General features: G+C 41.0%; 1 protein-coding gene and 1 long non-coding RNA gene across 2 annotated transcripts; one reads left to right on the top strand and one right to left on the bottom strand.

Moving 5' to 3' along the window:
• Positions 1-249: 249 nt before the first annotated feature.
• Positions 250-2,023, bottom strand: LOC136545974 (uncharacterized). The gene is made up of 3 exons (XR_010781194.1): positions 1,691-2,023; positions 511-699; positions 250-411 (listed from the first exon to the last, which is right to left on the bottom strand). It is a non-coding gene; the product is annotated as an uncharacterized lncRNA (long non-coding RNA).
• A 5,323-nt stretch (positions 2,024-7,346) lies between these two features.
• On the top strand, positions 7,347-10,136 carry LOC136543922 (zinc finger protein WIP2-like). Its single transcript, XM_066536238.1, has 2 exons — positions 7,347-7,911; positions 9,681-10,136. Exons 1-2 carry the CDS (start codon positions 7,375-7,377, stop codon positions 10,134-10,136), a joined length of 993 nt encoding a protein of 330 aa, XP_066392335.1. The 5' UTR covers positions 7,347-7,374.
• The last annotated feature ends 4,693 nt before the right edge of the window (positions 10,137-14,829 follow it).

The following is a 14,829-nucleotide window of genomic DNA, read 5'->3' as shown; positions in this document are numbered from 1 at the left end:
TGATGTTTTTGTGTTTTCTTCTTATTAACTAGGTAAAAAAAAATGCCCGTGCGTTGCTGCGGGAAAACATAACACCCTACCACGATAACATATGTATGAGCATGTGTTACACTGTCAACTAAAATAGATACTGTAACCGTGATGTTTGGAACATCAAAACTACATGAGTCTCTAAGAAAGATAGATAATTAAAATATAACCCCAAATTTTGATGCGAAACTAAAACATCAACTTAGTATTGTTCATAATGTAATAACCAATTGTATCACTTCATGTCTATGATATGCGAAAGATAAGCTTGCACTTCTTTAGGAATTAAAATTTGTCTTGAATTTCCTTTGTATGCCAATAGTTTGATCACGAAGTCATTTTACATTCTTTGGCCATCCTGTGCATAGTCAAATATAAAACCTGAAAGTAAAAGTACAATCATTAGCATTATAGTTTGGCCATCATGTGCATAGTCAACTGAAATGTCATCTGGAATTATAGTTTTCCAATTAAAAATACCTTTCGCTCTTGAGCGTTGATGCCAATCCTATAGTATTCTTCCATTTGCATAATTGTTTTTACATACCTCTTGAATGGTAATTGCCTTTCATCAGTTCCAAAGGTGGTGTGGTATGAAGTATAGTTATACTAAAAGCCTCTTGGTCGAGCACATAATGCTGACAGGAAAGTAATCCATGGGAGAAAAACCTGCAAAAATGGTTGAGATTACGATATATTTGAAAACCATCATTGAACAATGCACTGTGACTATTACATGATATTTAAGTAGTTTATGCAGCTCTTAAACTTCTATATAAGTCCACATCAAGCTCCAACTTATTGTACCATGAGGTGATACTGTCACTGCCAATATTAATCATCCTATTCAACAACTAATTGAATGGGTGGAAGAAAGATTTTGATTTTATTGACAACCGAATTAAATATTAGAATAGGAAAATCATTCTTCTCTTATTTTAAAGAAAGATTTCTTCAGAGAAAAAATAAACTTGAACGAGTAAATTTCAACAAACAAAGCCGGTTGGAAGACAAGGGTTGTGGGGCCGTGGCGGCCGCTCGCGCTTCTGCAGGAAACAAAGCCGGTTGGAAGACCGGAAGAGATAGGCTAGGCAACAATGAAGAAGGTAATGGTTCATTCAGAGCAGAATTGAACTTCATTCAATTGCATATCCGAAGAGTAACGGCTAAATAGTGTAGTGGCACAAACAGTATCAGTTCATGTTTTTTTTCTATAAAGATAATCTGGTTTCAAGTGCACAAGCAGTTTATGGCTGCAGTCCAATTACTGGATGTTCCTAAGCACCTGAACCTCATCAAACTTAGCACACAGGTTGGTGGTCTTCACAAAATAAGTAAATGTACAAGAAATGCAGGGAAAAGAAGAAATGAACTAAGTTGATGGCCAATGCAATATGAAACTCAAAGCGATTAAGTGTTCTAAAAATTTCTACTACTGTTGAAACCAGGAGGGTTCTAGCATGTCAATATCAGACTCGTAAGCAAATTAGACCAATCAAAGACCAATGAACAACCGACTCAGATTGATATAGACTTGCATGATCAAATTAGTTTGCATCACTTAAAACAAAAGTTAGCAATAATTAACACAACTCCATCAAAACTGAAACAGAGAAACTTCGAGCCTTTGAGACTATGAAACAATGGTGGGTGAAATTACCTGATCACCGGATCGAACTGACTGCTTGGAACTAATGTCAGGTGCTGTATAGGAGATGCTGCATGAGACAGAGAAGAGGAGAACGTGCACGGGGTGAGCTAAACTGTCGAACGGTGATGCATTTTAAAAGACTCCAGTGAATGTCTTCACTCTTCAGTGGTCGAGTTCTGTTATATTAGTGTTGGACGCCGAAACTGCCCAAGAAGAGCTAAAGCCTATACCAGATTGTAATGGCCACCAAATAAATTAGTATTAGTAAGTACTGTCTGTTGAAAAAAATAATGAATAACTGAAGATGATGTGGAGGCCAATGTGGTTTGTCGGATAGTAGCAAAGAAAAAACATACATAACTTCTTTTTCAGCTCTGATCCCACTGTCATCTTAGGAATGCAAAAGCAATCAGAAAAAAGGAAGTCTTTTCAGCTCTGATCCCACTATCATCACAGGAATGCAAAAAGCAATCAGAAAAAGCGAAGCTCAAACGCAATCAGAACTTAAGCCTTTGAGATAGTTTTTGAAGAGTGAAATTAAAGGTTGCAGCATTCAGAGCTTAAACTGAAAGATCTTTTGCATTCAGAACTTGTGGGATGCAGGGAGCCAGAACGTTTAGCCATATTAGTTGGGGAGCAACCACAGCTCACACGAATGCAAGATGAGCAGAGCCAGGGAAGAGAGATAGCCAGTAAGCCATACCACATACACACAAAGCGCTCGTCAGAATTCCACCGATCTTCTCACGCGAGGGTCACCACACGTTGGTGACGCCATGATTGCACAAAGCAAGGAGCCAAGGACAAGAGAAAGATAAACCCTACTAATTCCCGACAGAACGATCATTCGACCAGACCAAGTCCGCAGGCCATCATGCGTTCTAGCCACACTCCCCTGCGCGTGCCAGATCATGAACAGTATGCCCTTGCAGGATTATGAACAGTAGAGAGGGAGGGAAAACCTGGCCTAGCGGCACGTCGAGGAGGAAGTAGAGGTGGGGAGGATCATCGATCTGTTGTTGCTCGACGTAGAATGGGTGTGGGGTTCGCCACGGACCTCGCGAGGACCGTCGTTCTGTTGGAAGCTCCGCATACTGCTGTGGCGAATCGGCAATCTGTTGCAAGCTCGGCGGACTGCAGGTCGAGTGCCGGGGCGTCTTGAGGATTCTGTTGGCAAACGATACGCAGACTCGGCGAGGATCGTTGATCTATTGCAGGCTCGAACACGCTGATCGCTGAAGGCGTCCATAATTGATTCTCGTTTCCTTGCAAGACGTCGTCTTTCTGGCAACGTTGTGGGCGCCGATTCACGGATCACAGGGCGCGTGGTATTTTGCCGGCCAAGTTGTGAGGAGGAAGTTGTCTCCGTGATTGTGTTCGTTAATTGGCAATTGATGATTTCACTTCCCTTGCTGTTGTTCGTAGATTTCCTTGCATGCTGTGCAGGCAAATCCAGAGGAAGAGGAAGAAAATAACCGCATCTTTCGATCTTTAACCGGGATTATCACGCGGGGTACGGGGAGAGCGCGTGCCACGGCGCGAGGGAGCACGGGGCCGGGTCCACAGCAGGTGCGGGCGAGCGAGAGAAGCGTCGAGCGAGCGATGGAGCCAGCAAGCGTGCGATAGAGCCGGGCTGACGATTCCTCCACAAATGTTTTAGTTGTTGAGAAGAGATAGAGATAGAGATAGAGATAGAGATAGAGAAGAGAAGAGAAGAGATAGAGATACAACGGAGCATCCGTATACGTACTAGCTGTACATAAAATTCCATGCATGTCCTTTATGCCCCCTCAAGTTTTAATTAGTTGGTTTTTTGTCGAAAGAATTTTGTTGTGATGGACCACTGTACCTTTGCTTGCCGACCTAGACAACACGAATGAAGTGATTAGTAAGAGTGTACGACATATAATATCACAACATGCTGATGACGACATACCCGATAATGATGTATTTTGCATTGACAAAGTCGCCGCGCCACCCAAAAAAACTAATATATTGTCAAAGATAGCAAGTATAGGATCCAAGTAAAGAGTATAGAAAACTGTAATACCACACATACGGCAATGCAACATGATCTCGCGGCGTAGACAAGAAAGTGTTTTTTTTGAAACAGAAGGTTTTATTAAACCAAAGAGCAGTGCATCGAGTTGATATACAGACTTTGGAACACTCCCAGCCTCTGCCTGACCAAGTGGCACACAACATATATAAATGGAAACGAAAAAGCAAAACTAGACCGCTACCCAAACGCCTGGGAAAAGAAGACCTTCACCACCTGCTCCCACTGCTGCGAGACCACTACAGCTATACCGTGCATATCCAATCGCTGGAGAATATAAAAAAAACGGAGTCGGCGGGTATCTGCATAAAATAACCTGCAAAGGAGAGTAATTTTTTTTTCAAAAACAATGTCATTCCTGTGCAACCGTATAGACCGCGCAATCACTCCTGCTCCCAAAAGAACTAAAGACCTCAACTCTTTCTTGACACCATATAGCCAACTACCAAACATATGCGATATACTTTGGGGTTTTGCTAAATTCAACGCTATGTGAGCAACGCTCCAGACCGATAACGCAAAACGGCAATCAATATACAAGTGCTGAATTGTCTCGTCCTCGTGACAAAAGCAGCAATATTTGTTTCCTTGCCATTTGCGCTTAATTAAATTATCCTTTGTTAACAGAACACCTCTCCTGGGATACCACAAGAAAATTTTAAGCTTAAGGGGAGATTTCAATTTCCACAGTCTCTTGTTAGTATTTGGTATTGGAGTTATCATAGCTCTATAAAATGATTTCACCGAGAACTGACCATTTTAGTGCAAGGACCAATGAAATTCATCGTGACCTTGTGATAATTGAAAACTATCCGAATGTGTCAGCAATTGATTCCATGAAACTAGTTTTGGACCTATTAAATCTGTCCACCAAGAGATGCTGGGAGGCGTTGAAGCGAGGACTTCTGAAGTGGATACAAATTTTGGTCTAGCAATGTTATAAAGACCCAGATACAAACGAGAAAGTGTGCATGCATGCATTATTCTCACATCGTGATGTACAAATTCCATGTCAAATTCCAGCTAGCTCAGAGGCGGAACAAACGTGGCCAGTGGGGCCGTGCCCCCCCCCCCCCCCCCCCCCCCCCCAAACAGTGAAATTTTTTTAATAGCCTTATTAATAATACCATACAAAGCATATATATTTAGCTCATTTTAACTCGTATTTTATCATAATATTTTATGAACACTAACTACATATGTAGAAGCGTAGAAAAATATGTTGAAATGTACACTTACATACATATTTATCACACATATGATATGTGATTATGTTTGTCCGGCCCCTCCCCTATTCAAAGTTGCTGGTTCCGTCTCTGAGCTAGCTAGCTAGCTAGCCAATAGTTTGATTGTGGAGGACCGCCATCTTCCTCGCTGTCTTTGTCGTTTTGGAAACTAGCTGGCCAACCTAGGTAGATTACAAGATAGATAGTATCGCCGATCGAACCACCTTGTAGTCACGTGCCTACAGCCCTACAGGGTATCAGAACAATATAGTTGAGCTTACACTGTAGCCAGGCCATAGTACCTATAGGCAACAAAAGATGCTACTATACACAATTAAAATCGTCATCCAGTGCTGCCAATATGCCGGCTGATCATATGCAGTATATATAGATAGTAGTTACATTACATGCATGCTCTATCTAGTACGGCATGAATAATATGCCTTATGCTGTCAGCTGTCACATGCGAACAGGCTTAGGCAGAAAGTTGTCATTCTATGCTTCCAATGCAAGAGAGATATAGACCAGCTACAGATAAATGGAAAGTAATCCTTTGCGTTATATGCATATACATTCTAGGTTAAGTGATAACAGCTCTTTCCGGTTCTGCCCATGATGTATGAGCACAGGCACAGGCACAGGCACAGGCACAGGCGAACAGGCTTAGGCCTGAGCTGTAGAGATATCCCCTGCAAGTGAAAAGGCTGGTTTGTTTGTTACTGTATGAGCACAGGCACACAGAATATCACTTTAGTTCCAAATTAAGCAAGGAAAGTACTGAATAAATGTTCATATATTTTTATTTCTGATAAATGTTCATATATATATTATCTTATCTGTTTTTATGTGCCTCGCCATTATTTTTTCTTTTCTGTTATACATAATCATATCCATATCAATTTTGTGACCACCAGATTTGCTTGAGATTCATTTATTTTGATTTGTTCCATAAGAATAAGAAACATATAAACATGAGATGGCATAGGCATATATATCTCTATTTGGTACAATAATAAAATTGAATGTGGACATACATATATCACGATTATAGCTATGTCCCGTATATCTGTAATGAAATCTGAACAATAATAAGAATGTATGAATCACATTCAAATAGAGTTATATGTATGGTCATTTATTGAACTCTAATTTTTACGTGTACCTTTAGTGACCATTTCAGACAAATCAATCTTAAGGAATCTAATAAATAAAGGCCTGTTAATTTCTTAGGCCAATCTCAATGGTGAATTTCATAATATAATAATGGTTTCTAAGAGTGTCACACATGTGCAAGGAGCATTTACTTGATGACTGACATAATGATGGTTCCAATGCATTGCTTCGTAGGCAACATTATAGCTTACAATTAAACTATAAATATAGATATGCTATAATGCTTTTAGATGCAGTGTTTTATTATGTATAAGATGTTTTGTATTTTTTCAGATGCATTGTTTTTATTACGTATCTAGTATATATCTAAATATATATATAGCAAAAGTTATGTATCTAAAAAAGCCAAAAATGTCTTATAATTTGGAATGGAGGGATTAGAAAATAAAGAAAATGATGTGACATGGCTGATAGTTGTGCTGTTGGTTGATTGTGAAAAAAGATAGTTCGTAAGATAAAATCCACTTTACATTTCGAAACAATATCAGATGATTATATCAAACCTTGAGAGCTAATAATTTCATAACTGAAACATTCTGCAACCGTTTTATATGTTTGAACCTTATGGTGATATTTCATCATAGACACCAATTCATTGTAGTAAGGTGATAAAATGTAAGACAAAGATAACAATAGTAACATTAATTTATAATTTATCTTAAAACTGGAAAAATTAAAGAATACATATCACATATATGTCATATGTTTGTTTTTAATTTGTACACAACTCAAATGATTTAAACACTACAGTTAATATTATCAATTGATCAACTCCTAACTTCAAAGGTAAAAACTATGCATGGTTAGAACAAATTATCGTTACAAAATCACGAGATTAAACAAAAATATATAATAGTAAGAACCATCTGATTAATATATATATATATATATATTGCATTGGTATAGTAGTCGAAGAAGTAATTAATCATCTGCACACCACGTATGCCACATGCATGTAGGGCCGCAACCACAGAGAAATTCAGGCATGATATGCATTGTTCCATGGAAAAAGAAAGGCAAGAACATAATTAATGAAAAGACCCATGGTGCACAGAATTGAATGAGAGGCCGGATCACAAGCAGCTGAGATTGCTACACGCATCTCTCTCTCTCTCTCTCTCTCTCTCTCTCTCTCTCCCAACAGCCCCCGGCTTATAATAATAGGTAGCTTCTTGGTGCACTGCTTGTCCAAGTCCAACAAGTAATCTCCCGGACAAGCTAGCTAGAGCTTCCCCATGGCCAAATCATCATACACCTTCCTTAGCTCTGACATAGCAGGGTCCTTATTGTTCCAAAGAAGCTTGGTTGTCTCACCACCACCGGTACCCGCTCCCCCAGTCACAAAGGAAGCACTCCCTCTCCTCAGCCTCTTACCTTCTTCAAGCCATGACTATAACCAGCATGGTGACAACAATGATAAAGCAGGTCAACCATGGAACAAGAATGAAAAGGAGGCTATGGAGGATACAGAAACAATCAAACTCCGAATTAGCCCGCCTTCTCCAAACTGTGATTTCCCCCTCGATCTCGCAACTGTCGCCGGCGGTGCCAGCGATAGCAAGGCGGCGGAAGAAGGCGAAAAAGAGCTGGGATCACAGGCCGGGGGTACTGCCACCGCCGATGATGGCTGCTCGGAGTACTTGATCATAGGGGAGAAGAAGCTCACAAACGGGAAGTATTGGATCCCTACACCAGCCCATATCCTGTTTGGCCCGATGCTCTTTGCCTGCCCTGTGTGCTGCAAGACATTCAGCAGATACAACAACCTGCAGGTTTGATACCAAACATGCTCTGACCATGCTAGTACATGCACCAAGCTTCACCTCAAGGGATTTGCACACAGTAGCTAGCTTGGGGAATCTTGACCAGTGTGTCTGCATGAACCCATGTGCAAATGGGGGCCACTGTGGTGGCCAGAGGGCAGGGGCTGGGGGCCATGGTGGATCGATATGCATGGCAGTGGCAGATCATGCATGAGACCATTAATTGCTTTATTAGCATCAAAGATGATTCAGGCGCGCGCCCCTTTGGTGTGGTGCAGCAAGGTTCGTTAGTGTGCACTACTTCCCCTGTGAGTTTCCACGATAGGCCAACACAGACGTAGTGTGCTCTTCTTCCCTTGCCATCATGGCCATTTTCTGCTTATTTCATATAAGTATATGTTTGTCATTGCATGAGAGAGAGAGAGAGAGAGAGAGAGAGAGAGAGAGAGAGAGAGAGAGAGATTATTCTCTCTCCTTCTTAGCTAGAAATGTGTAGATCTCTTTCTACAGAGTATTAGACAGCTAAATTTCTTGGAAACTAAACTTGTTACACATTATATGCTTGCTTTCTAGAGAAGGGGTCCAACATGATTTTTATTTTGTTTTGATTTGAGTGAACTGCGATGAACAGCCATGACCTTGATGCTAAAATCCAAGAAGATGCACTTGACCACCATTTGCCATTTGGTGTGCTTGGGAATTAGCCATGCATATGCTTTTATCACACACGGGTGAAGGGCATCTATCCCAATCTTGCTTCCTTTTAGATTCTGTATGTTTTTTCACAGATGTATGATCTGATCTGCTTATTGCATTTTGTGAGCAACTGGATATGCACTGCCTTGCGGTAAAAACAAATTTAGATGTTTTAGAACTAATTTTGTTGGTGTTACATGCATGATCTTTTAGGGTCCTATTTACTTAACCATAGCAATGTCACAATAGGATCATCATCTTAAATTGTAGTGCTTGTGCTTCAACACTACAGGATTTTTTTTTTTTGACAAAGTAACATTTTATCGATTTTCATGCAAAATATATCTAGTTGATACAAATGTTTGAAAAACACTCGACAAGAAGCACACAACCACAAAATAAAACAAAACACACCCATAAGGCCTGCGACTATCAATATTTGTAAACTTTCAATAAATATTTAAGCATATACCGTAACTTGGTGCACTAACCCCTTTGTCGTTTACTAAAAAACGAAAAACAAGTACTGCCTTCCTTTCAAATTGTAAATTGTTCTTACTTTACATACATATATTTTACTATATATCAAAATATAGTGTATATCTAAATACATAGTTAAAATTATGTATCTAGAAAATCCAGAACATAATTTAAAATGAATGGACTAACAAACTTTTGGTCATTCAGAACTCAGGCTTAATCATGCATTTGAAGGGGTGTCTCTTGACGAGGTGCATGCTAAATCTAGATCCCAAGTTTACACAAACACGAGTCAATTAAAAAAAATTGTGAGAGGATGCACAAATTAAAGGTACCTGGCAGTGTTTGGACGTGTCGTGGTAGATCTACATGTGTCATCACCTTGTCCAATATAATCATGAGTATAGAAAGGAAATGTTGCGCTTTAAGTTGCATATTGCTAATCAGTCTCTGAGTGGCTGTTCAATTCTTAGCATTTTAATACTATCCTCCGTTCTAGGTTGAAAATTTTAGCAAAAGTCAATAGTGCCATAAATTTAACAACGGATGGAGTATACCTTTAGCTAACCTTTTCATGATCACGATATATATATGGCGTGCAGATGCACATGTGGGGGCACGGATCGCAGTACCGCCGCGGCCCAGACTCGCTCCGCGGCACGCAGCCGGCGGCGATGCTCCGGCTGCCGTGCTTCTGCTGCGCGCCGGGGTGCCGGAGCCACGTGGACCACCCGCAGGCGCGGCCGCTCAAGGACTTCCGGACCCTGCAGACGCACTACCGGCGCAGGCATTGCGCAAGGCCCTTCCTCTGCCGCCGGTGCGGCAAGGCCCTCGCCGTGCGCGGGGACTGGCGCACGCACGAGAAGAACTGCGGCCGCCGGTGGCGCTGCGCCTGCGGCTCCGACTTCAAGCACAAGCGCTCGCTCAAGGACCACGTCCGCGCGTTCGGCCGCGGCCACGTCGAGGAGCATCCCGCCGTCATCGTCGGCCAAACCCACGGTGTGGCCGGCTGCCACCCAGCTGCACGTGTAGGCACCGCTGCTGATGCGCCTTTTTAATTAATTATATTATTATTATTAGTTGATTGATTTGTTACTGCGGTCAGGTGCATCTGCGAATGTGTGTTTATATAATGACCATTGTATAGTTACGAATTTCGGATCGAATTGTTTGTTACTCGTTGTTATCTCATTGTTTTTATTACGCTACTATCTTAAGACGGGGGCTTCTAACTGAATCTGGAGGATCAATCTTCTATGGGCATACAATGCTGTTGCGAAACATATTGCCAACATTTACCAATTACAATATTTCTCTCTTCCTCTCTCACAATGAACACATTACTTAAAAGTAAGGCACCGTTTGGGTCTTTGGAATTGAACTCATTCCAATAATTATAATTTAGGCACATATTAATTAAACTAATATGGTTGTATATGGAATCTATTTGTATATTATTATTGTTAACCATACAAAGGAGATACTTATACGTTGCATTTCTACTATAGGGAAGCAAGTTGAAGAGCGTGCTATAAGTTGAAGAGTAGAAACATGGCATGGTGATCTATAGAATCAATTTCTATCTCTCATCCTATGAATTTGAGATAAGCTTATATGTGAACTTAGAAAAGTTGTGAAATGTCAAATTCTAAGCCAAATAGCCTAATCCTTTAACTAGATTCAAATTCCTCCAAAATGAAAGGATCCAAACGGCTCCTAAAAAAATGTATATAGATGTACTTTTAGTAGAGAAACTATTCTTTATTATCTAACTATTAATATTAATAATTATATGAAGCTTCCATGTGTATATGTAGTCTGAACAATGACAAAGAGTTTGTAAAAAAACTACATAGAGAATGGACTAGGATTATGACTCTCCATCCTTCTTTCCTTCTAGGTTAGACTTCGTATGTTTTAGAACACTCACCCTTATGATTACCACGATATGCACATGTCTCAACACTCACCCTTATATGATTACCACGATATGCACATGTCTCGTTCAACTCTATCCGAAAACCCAGTGAAAATTGTTGTTGGAGAAAATAGTACATCACATTCATAAGTTGAATTGCACATGTTGCCTCATTAATACCTTGTGTGAAAAACATTCAAGTAAAAACTCACATTGGAAAAACAGTACAACTCTTAACCTTATTGCTAATGTATTTTTCAAGATCTTGTATTCTCCCATGAATAGATGTTGATCTTCATGGTCTTTGCATCAACTATAATGTTTTGACAAATACAATCTTCTTGACCTTTACATATTAGTGGTTTACCTTTAAGACAGATTCAATCAAATATGCTTGTTGGCGGTCCTTAACTCACACTTTTAACCGCCAACACTCGCATAAAATCCACTGAAATAAACACCAAACTTAGTGATAGGGTTTATAACTAACGAATTCTATGAGTTTTGGTCTTTATTCATTTGTAGGAGGGCATTTGTGGAAATACACATAAAAGGGCTAAAAATGTACAAAAGAAGAAAGCACAAATACCATTCTACATAAGCCCAAAGGAGCGAGGCCCATTACCAGACAAATCAGGGACTAGACAAAGAGGAGAATAAGGCCAAAACCTAAATGAAATCATAGTATCTTCGCAAAACACTGTCATGGCCCAAGTCAGGAAGCCCAAAGGAGCACGCTCACAAAAAAATGGGCGCGTTTGGGATCAGTGGCGGTGTGGCCCCACCATGGGTGCGGCCGCACCCCAACAGGCCCCTTTCGGCCCCATTTTTGGTAGGTAGCTTCCCACCAACGTTGCAATGACAGTTTCATAGGTGCCTAGCTAGGTTCAATGTGTCTTGAGGTTGGTTTACACTTTCCATGAGGGGATGAGGTCTTTTCCAAATGACCCCCTCCTCTCCACCTACAAAAAGAGACCTCTCCCCTCCTCATTAAACACACACAAGAGGAAGAGCACCAAAGAAGTAGAAGAGCAACACCACTTCCAATGGGCTTAGGCCCTAGCTAGCTATAGAAAAGTAGAAGGGAGAGAGGTGAGGGAGGAGTTCGGGGAAGAGCCAGGCTTGTCGGTGTCTCCCCGCCTTGTACCTCGATGAAAACGAGCTTTGTACCTCAATAGGTATCTTAGTAAGTGTTTGAGATTCTTTTGGTTATAAAAGTCTTTTGCATAGTTAAGCTGTACTCTTACTTGTTTGCAGGTTCATCATCCATCCCGGTGGTGGATACTCTAGTAGAGGGCTCCTGATAAAGACGGAATAACCCTGATCGACACTAGAGTAGTAGTCGATAGTGTAGACGTGGTGTCTAGGCTAGAGGCTACCTTTGTTTGCCTCGTACTCTCCGCTTGAGGGGTAGGCAGGAGGTGGTGACAGCCCTATCCGTCCCTTGTAATCCCCACATTCGGGTATGACGTAGAGCTACAAGTCGGCCTCGCCTAGCAGACCAGGTATGATCCGGTGCTCGAAGTAAGCAAGTAGAAGTAGAGTTTCTCTATCTTTAGACCCTAAAGCCATAGGAATCCATCTCCACCCTCATCTTGCCATCCTTGTGTTGTCCTTGGATGAGTTAGCTAGAAGAAATACATCCGTTCCCTGTGAAAAATACGATACCCTAAATACTTTCGGGTGAAAGCTACAACTGTAATTCTGTACGCTTGTAGATTAACTTATGTAGACATTAAGAAATACCAATAAGCTTTCTAGCGCCATTGCTGGGGAACGGTTGCTATTTTCTTCGAACCTAGGTCGTCCTCAGTATTTATATCTTTTTTTTATAAAAAAATATTTCTGTTACCTTTTTCACCATGAAGCAAATTCCAACTCCAAACCGTTCCGCTTAAAAGGGTGACTTCCATGAGCCACCACTTTCTCCAAAACCAAACCATTCATCTGGCTATGAACTCCACCCTAGCTTAATACCCATGATTCGGGCACTACCCTTCTCAGGGCACAATGATGAGAACCCTTGCCAACACCTGCTAGAATTCGAGGAGATGTATTCATGTCTAAGCGTTTCAGGCATGATATAGGAAACACTAAAGTGGAAATTGTTGCCCTTCTCCCTCATGGGGAAGGCGAAGCAATGGTACACATGTCGTAGTAAGTATGAATGGGGACAGGGATGAACTTAAAGACAAGTTTTGTCTTGCATTTTCCCCATGTCCCGTATCGGTTCTCTACCAAGGGCAATCCTCGACTTTGAGCAGTGTAAGAAGGAGTCTATAGATGCAACCTGGGCCCAATTTTCAATGTTAATATATGCTAGCCCAGACTTGTCATTACCCGATGGCATGATTTTGCGTCTCTTTTGTACGGGTCTTGACATAGATGCTGACCTATGCCTAGACGTGACTGCTAGAGGATGATTCACACACAAAACTATGATGGAACAAGTAGAATTTCTTGAGCACTTCATAGCCAAACACACTTATTCTATCATAACAACCAAACCCCTCTAGGTGAAAGTCATGTCGAGTGTTGAGGAGTCCTCATTAGTCGAATCCAAACTCACACCATCCCTAGGTTCTACTTATGAGCCCTCACCCGAACCACGAACACCGGAGGAAATAATGCTTTATCCTTCGGAGTTCCCTATAAAATTTGAGGATTATGGCAATACCTCGAAGTTATCATGGCACAAAAAGAACAGGGAAGTTTCCCCCGAAATGGAACCATCAAAGGAATGGTTAATTGATGTGAAATGTTCTTCTAAAGTAATTTAGATTCTTTCCCCTTCCACGACCATGCCTTGTATGTTAAGGGGAACAAACATAGAAGCCTTGCACAACCCCACAGTCGAGACTAGCATCATGTTAGAATTTCTAGCGAAAAACCTTTTGGGTAACATGCCACTAGTCCTGACCAATAAACTCTTCAAAAGTCCTTTGGGACTATTCTTCGAGTGTTGTGCGATTGCTAGGGTCGTGCCAATAAAAATTAATGAAACTGAGGTTTGCTTGGACTTCCATATCTATGCCATCCTTGAGTTTGATATTCTCATAGGCCACCCTCTTGAAATTCTTATTCAAGAAAAACTTCCCTGGCCTTGACGAAAATGTGGGATCGTCACTCCTACATAGATTGACTACATAACTATTTAGCCTAGCAATCAAATAACAACAATTCACATTTCACACGTCAGCAATGAACCACTGATAGAGTATCAGCACATCAAACCGCCATATGAGTCCACACATCAAACCGACACATGAATCCTCACATCAAACCACAAATGTTCACTGCATCAAGCCATAGGAGTTGAAGACTAAGAGTTACTAGAAGAGCTAAAGCGCGTGCATAGCTCACAGAGCTTGTTGTACTCCTCCTATTACCGTTTCTTGTATTCCTCAAACTCCCTTTTAGTCTTTTCTATCTTCCACTTTAGTTCATCCACTTGATCAATGAGGGCAGCGGAACTTTCCTATTCAGTAGCAAGTCGTTCCCAAAACATTCTCTTCGCCGATGTCTCTATTATGGTGGAGCTTGTCTAGATACTAGCATTCTTCAAAAAAAGGTCGTTGCCACTTCCCTAGGAGGGGGCCTTGCCCTGGTAAACATAGAGGACCTTGCAAACAACATCAGCACTAGTCATTATTTGCTGCACATCAACAACATGTTCTGCTTGTATAGTTTCCATAGTTTCCTGTGAAATTCAATGAGTAAAACATTAGGTTACAGATAGTGTAAGAGGACTTCAATTGAAAAACCAAAAGATTGATTCATAACAAGTAACACATAGGTCTTCCTCAACCTACTACTGATACAAATTACATAAG

Source organism: Miscanthus floridulus, chromosome 3 (genome assembly GCF_019320115.1).
Source record: "Miscanthus floridulus cultivar M001 chromosome 3, ASM1932011v1, whole genome shotgun sequence".
Classification (NCBI taxonomy): domain Eukaryota; kingdom Viridiplantae; phylum Streptophyta; class Magnoliopsida; order Poales; family Poaceae; genus Miscanthus; species Miscanthus floridulus.
Note: the sequence above shows the minus strand (reverse complement) of the source record. Positions and strands in the feature narration are given on the sequence as shown.

Coding starts and splice junctions, on each gene's coding strand:
- LOC136543922 (XM_066536238.1), top strand. CDS start 7,375: ATGGCCAAATCATCATACACCTTCCTTAGCTCTGACATAGCAGGGTCC. Junction 7,912..9,680: donor GCAGATACAACAACCTGCAG/GTTTGATACCAA, acceptor TATGGCGTGCAG/ATGCACATGTGGGGGCACGG.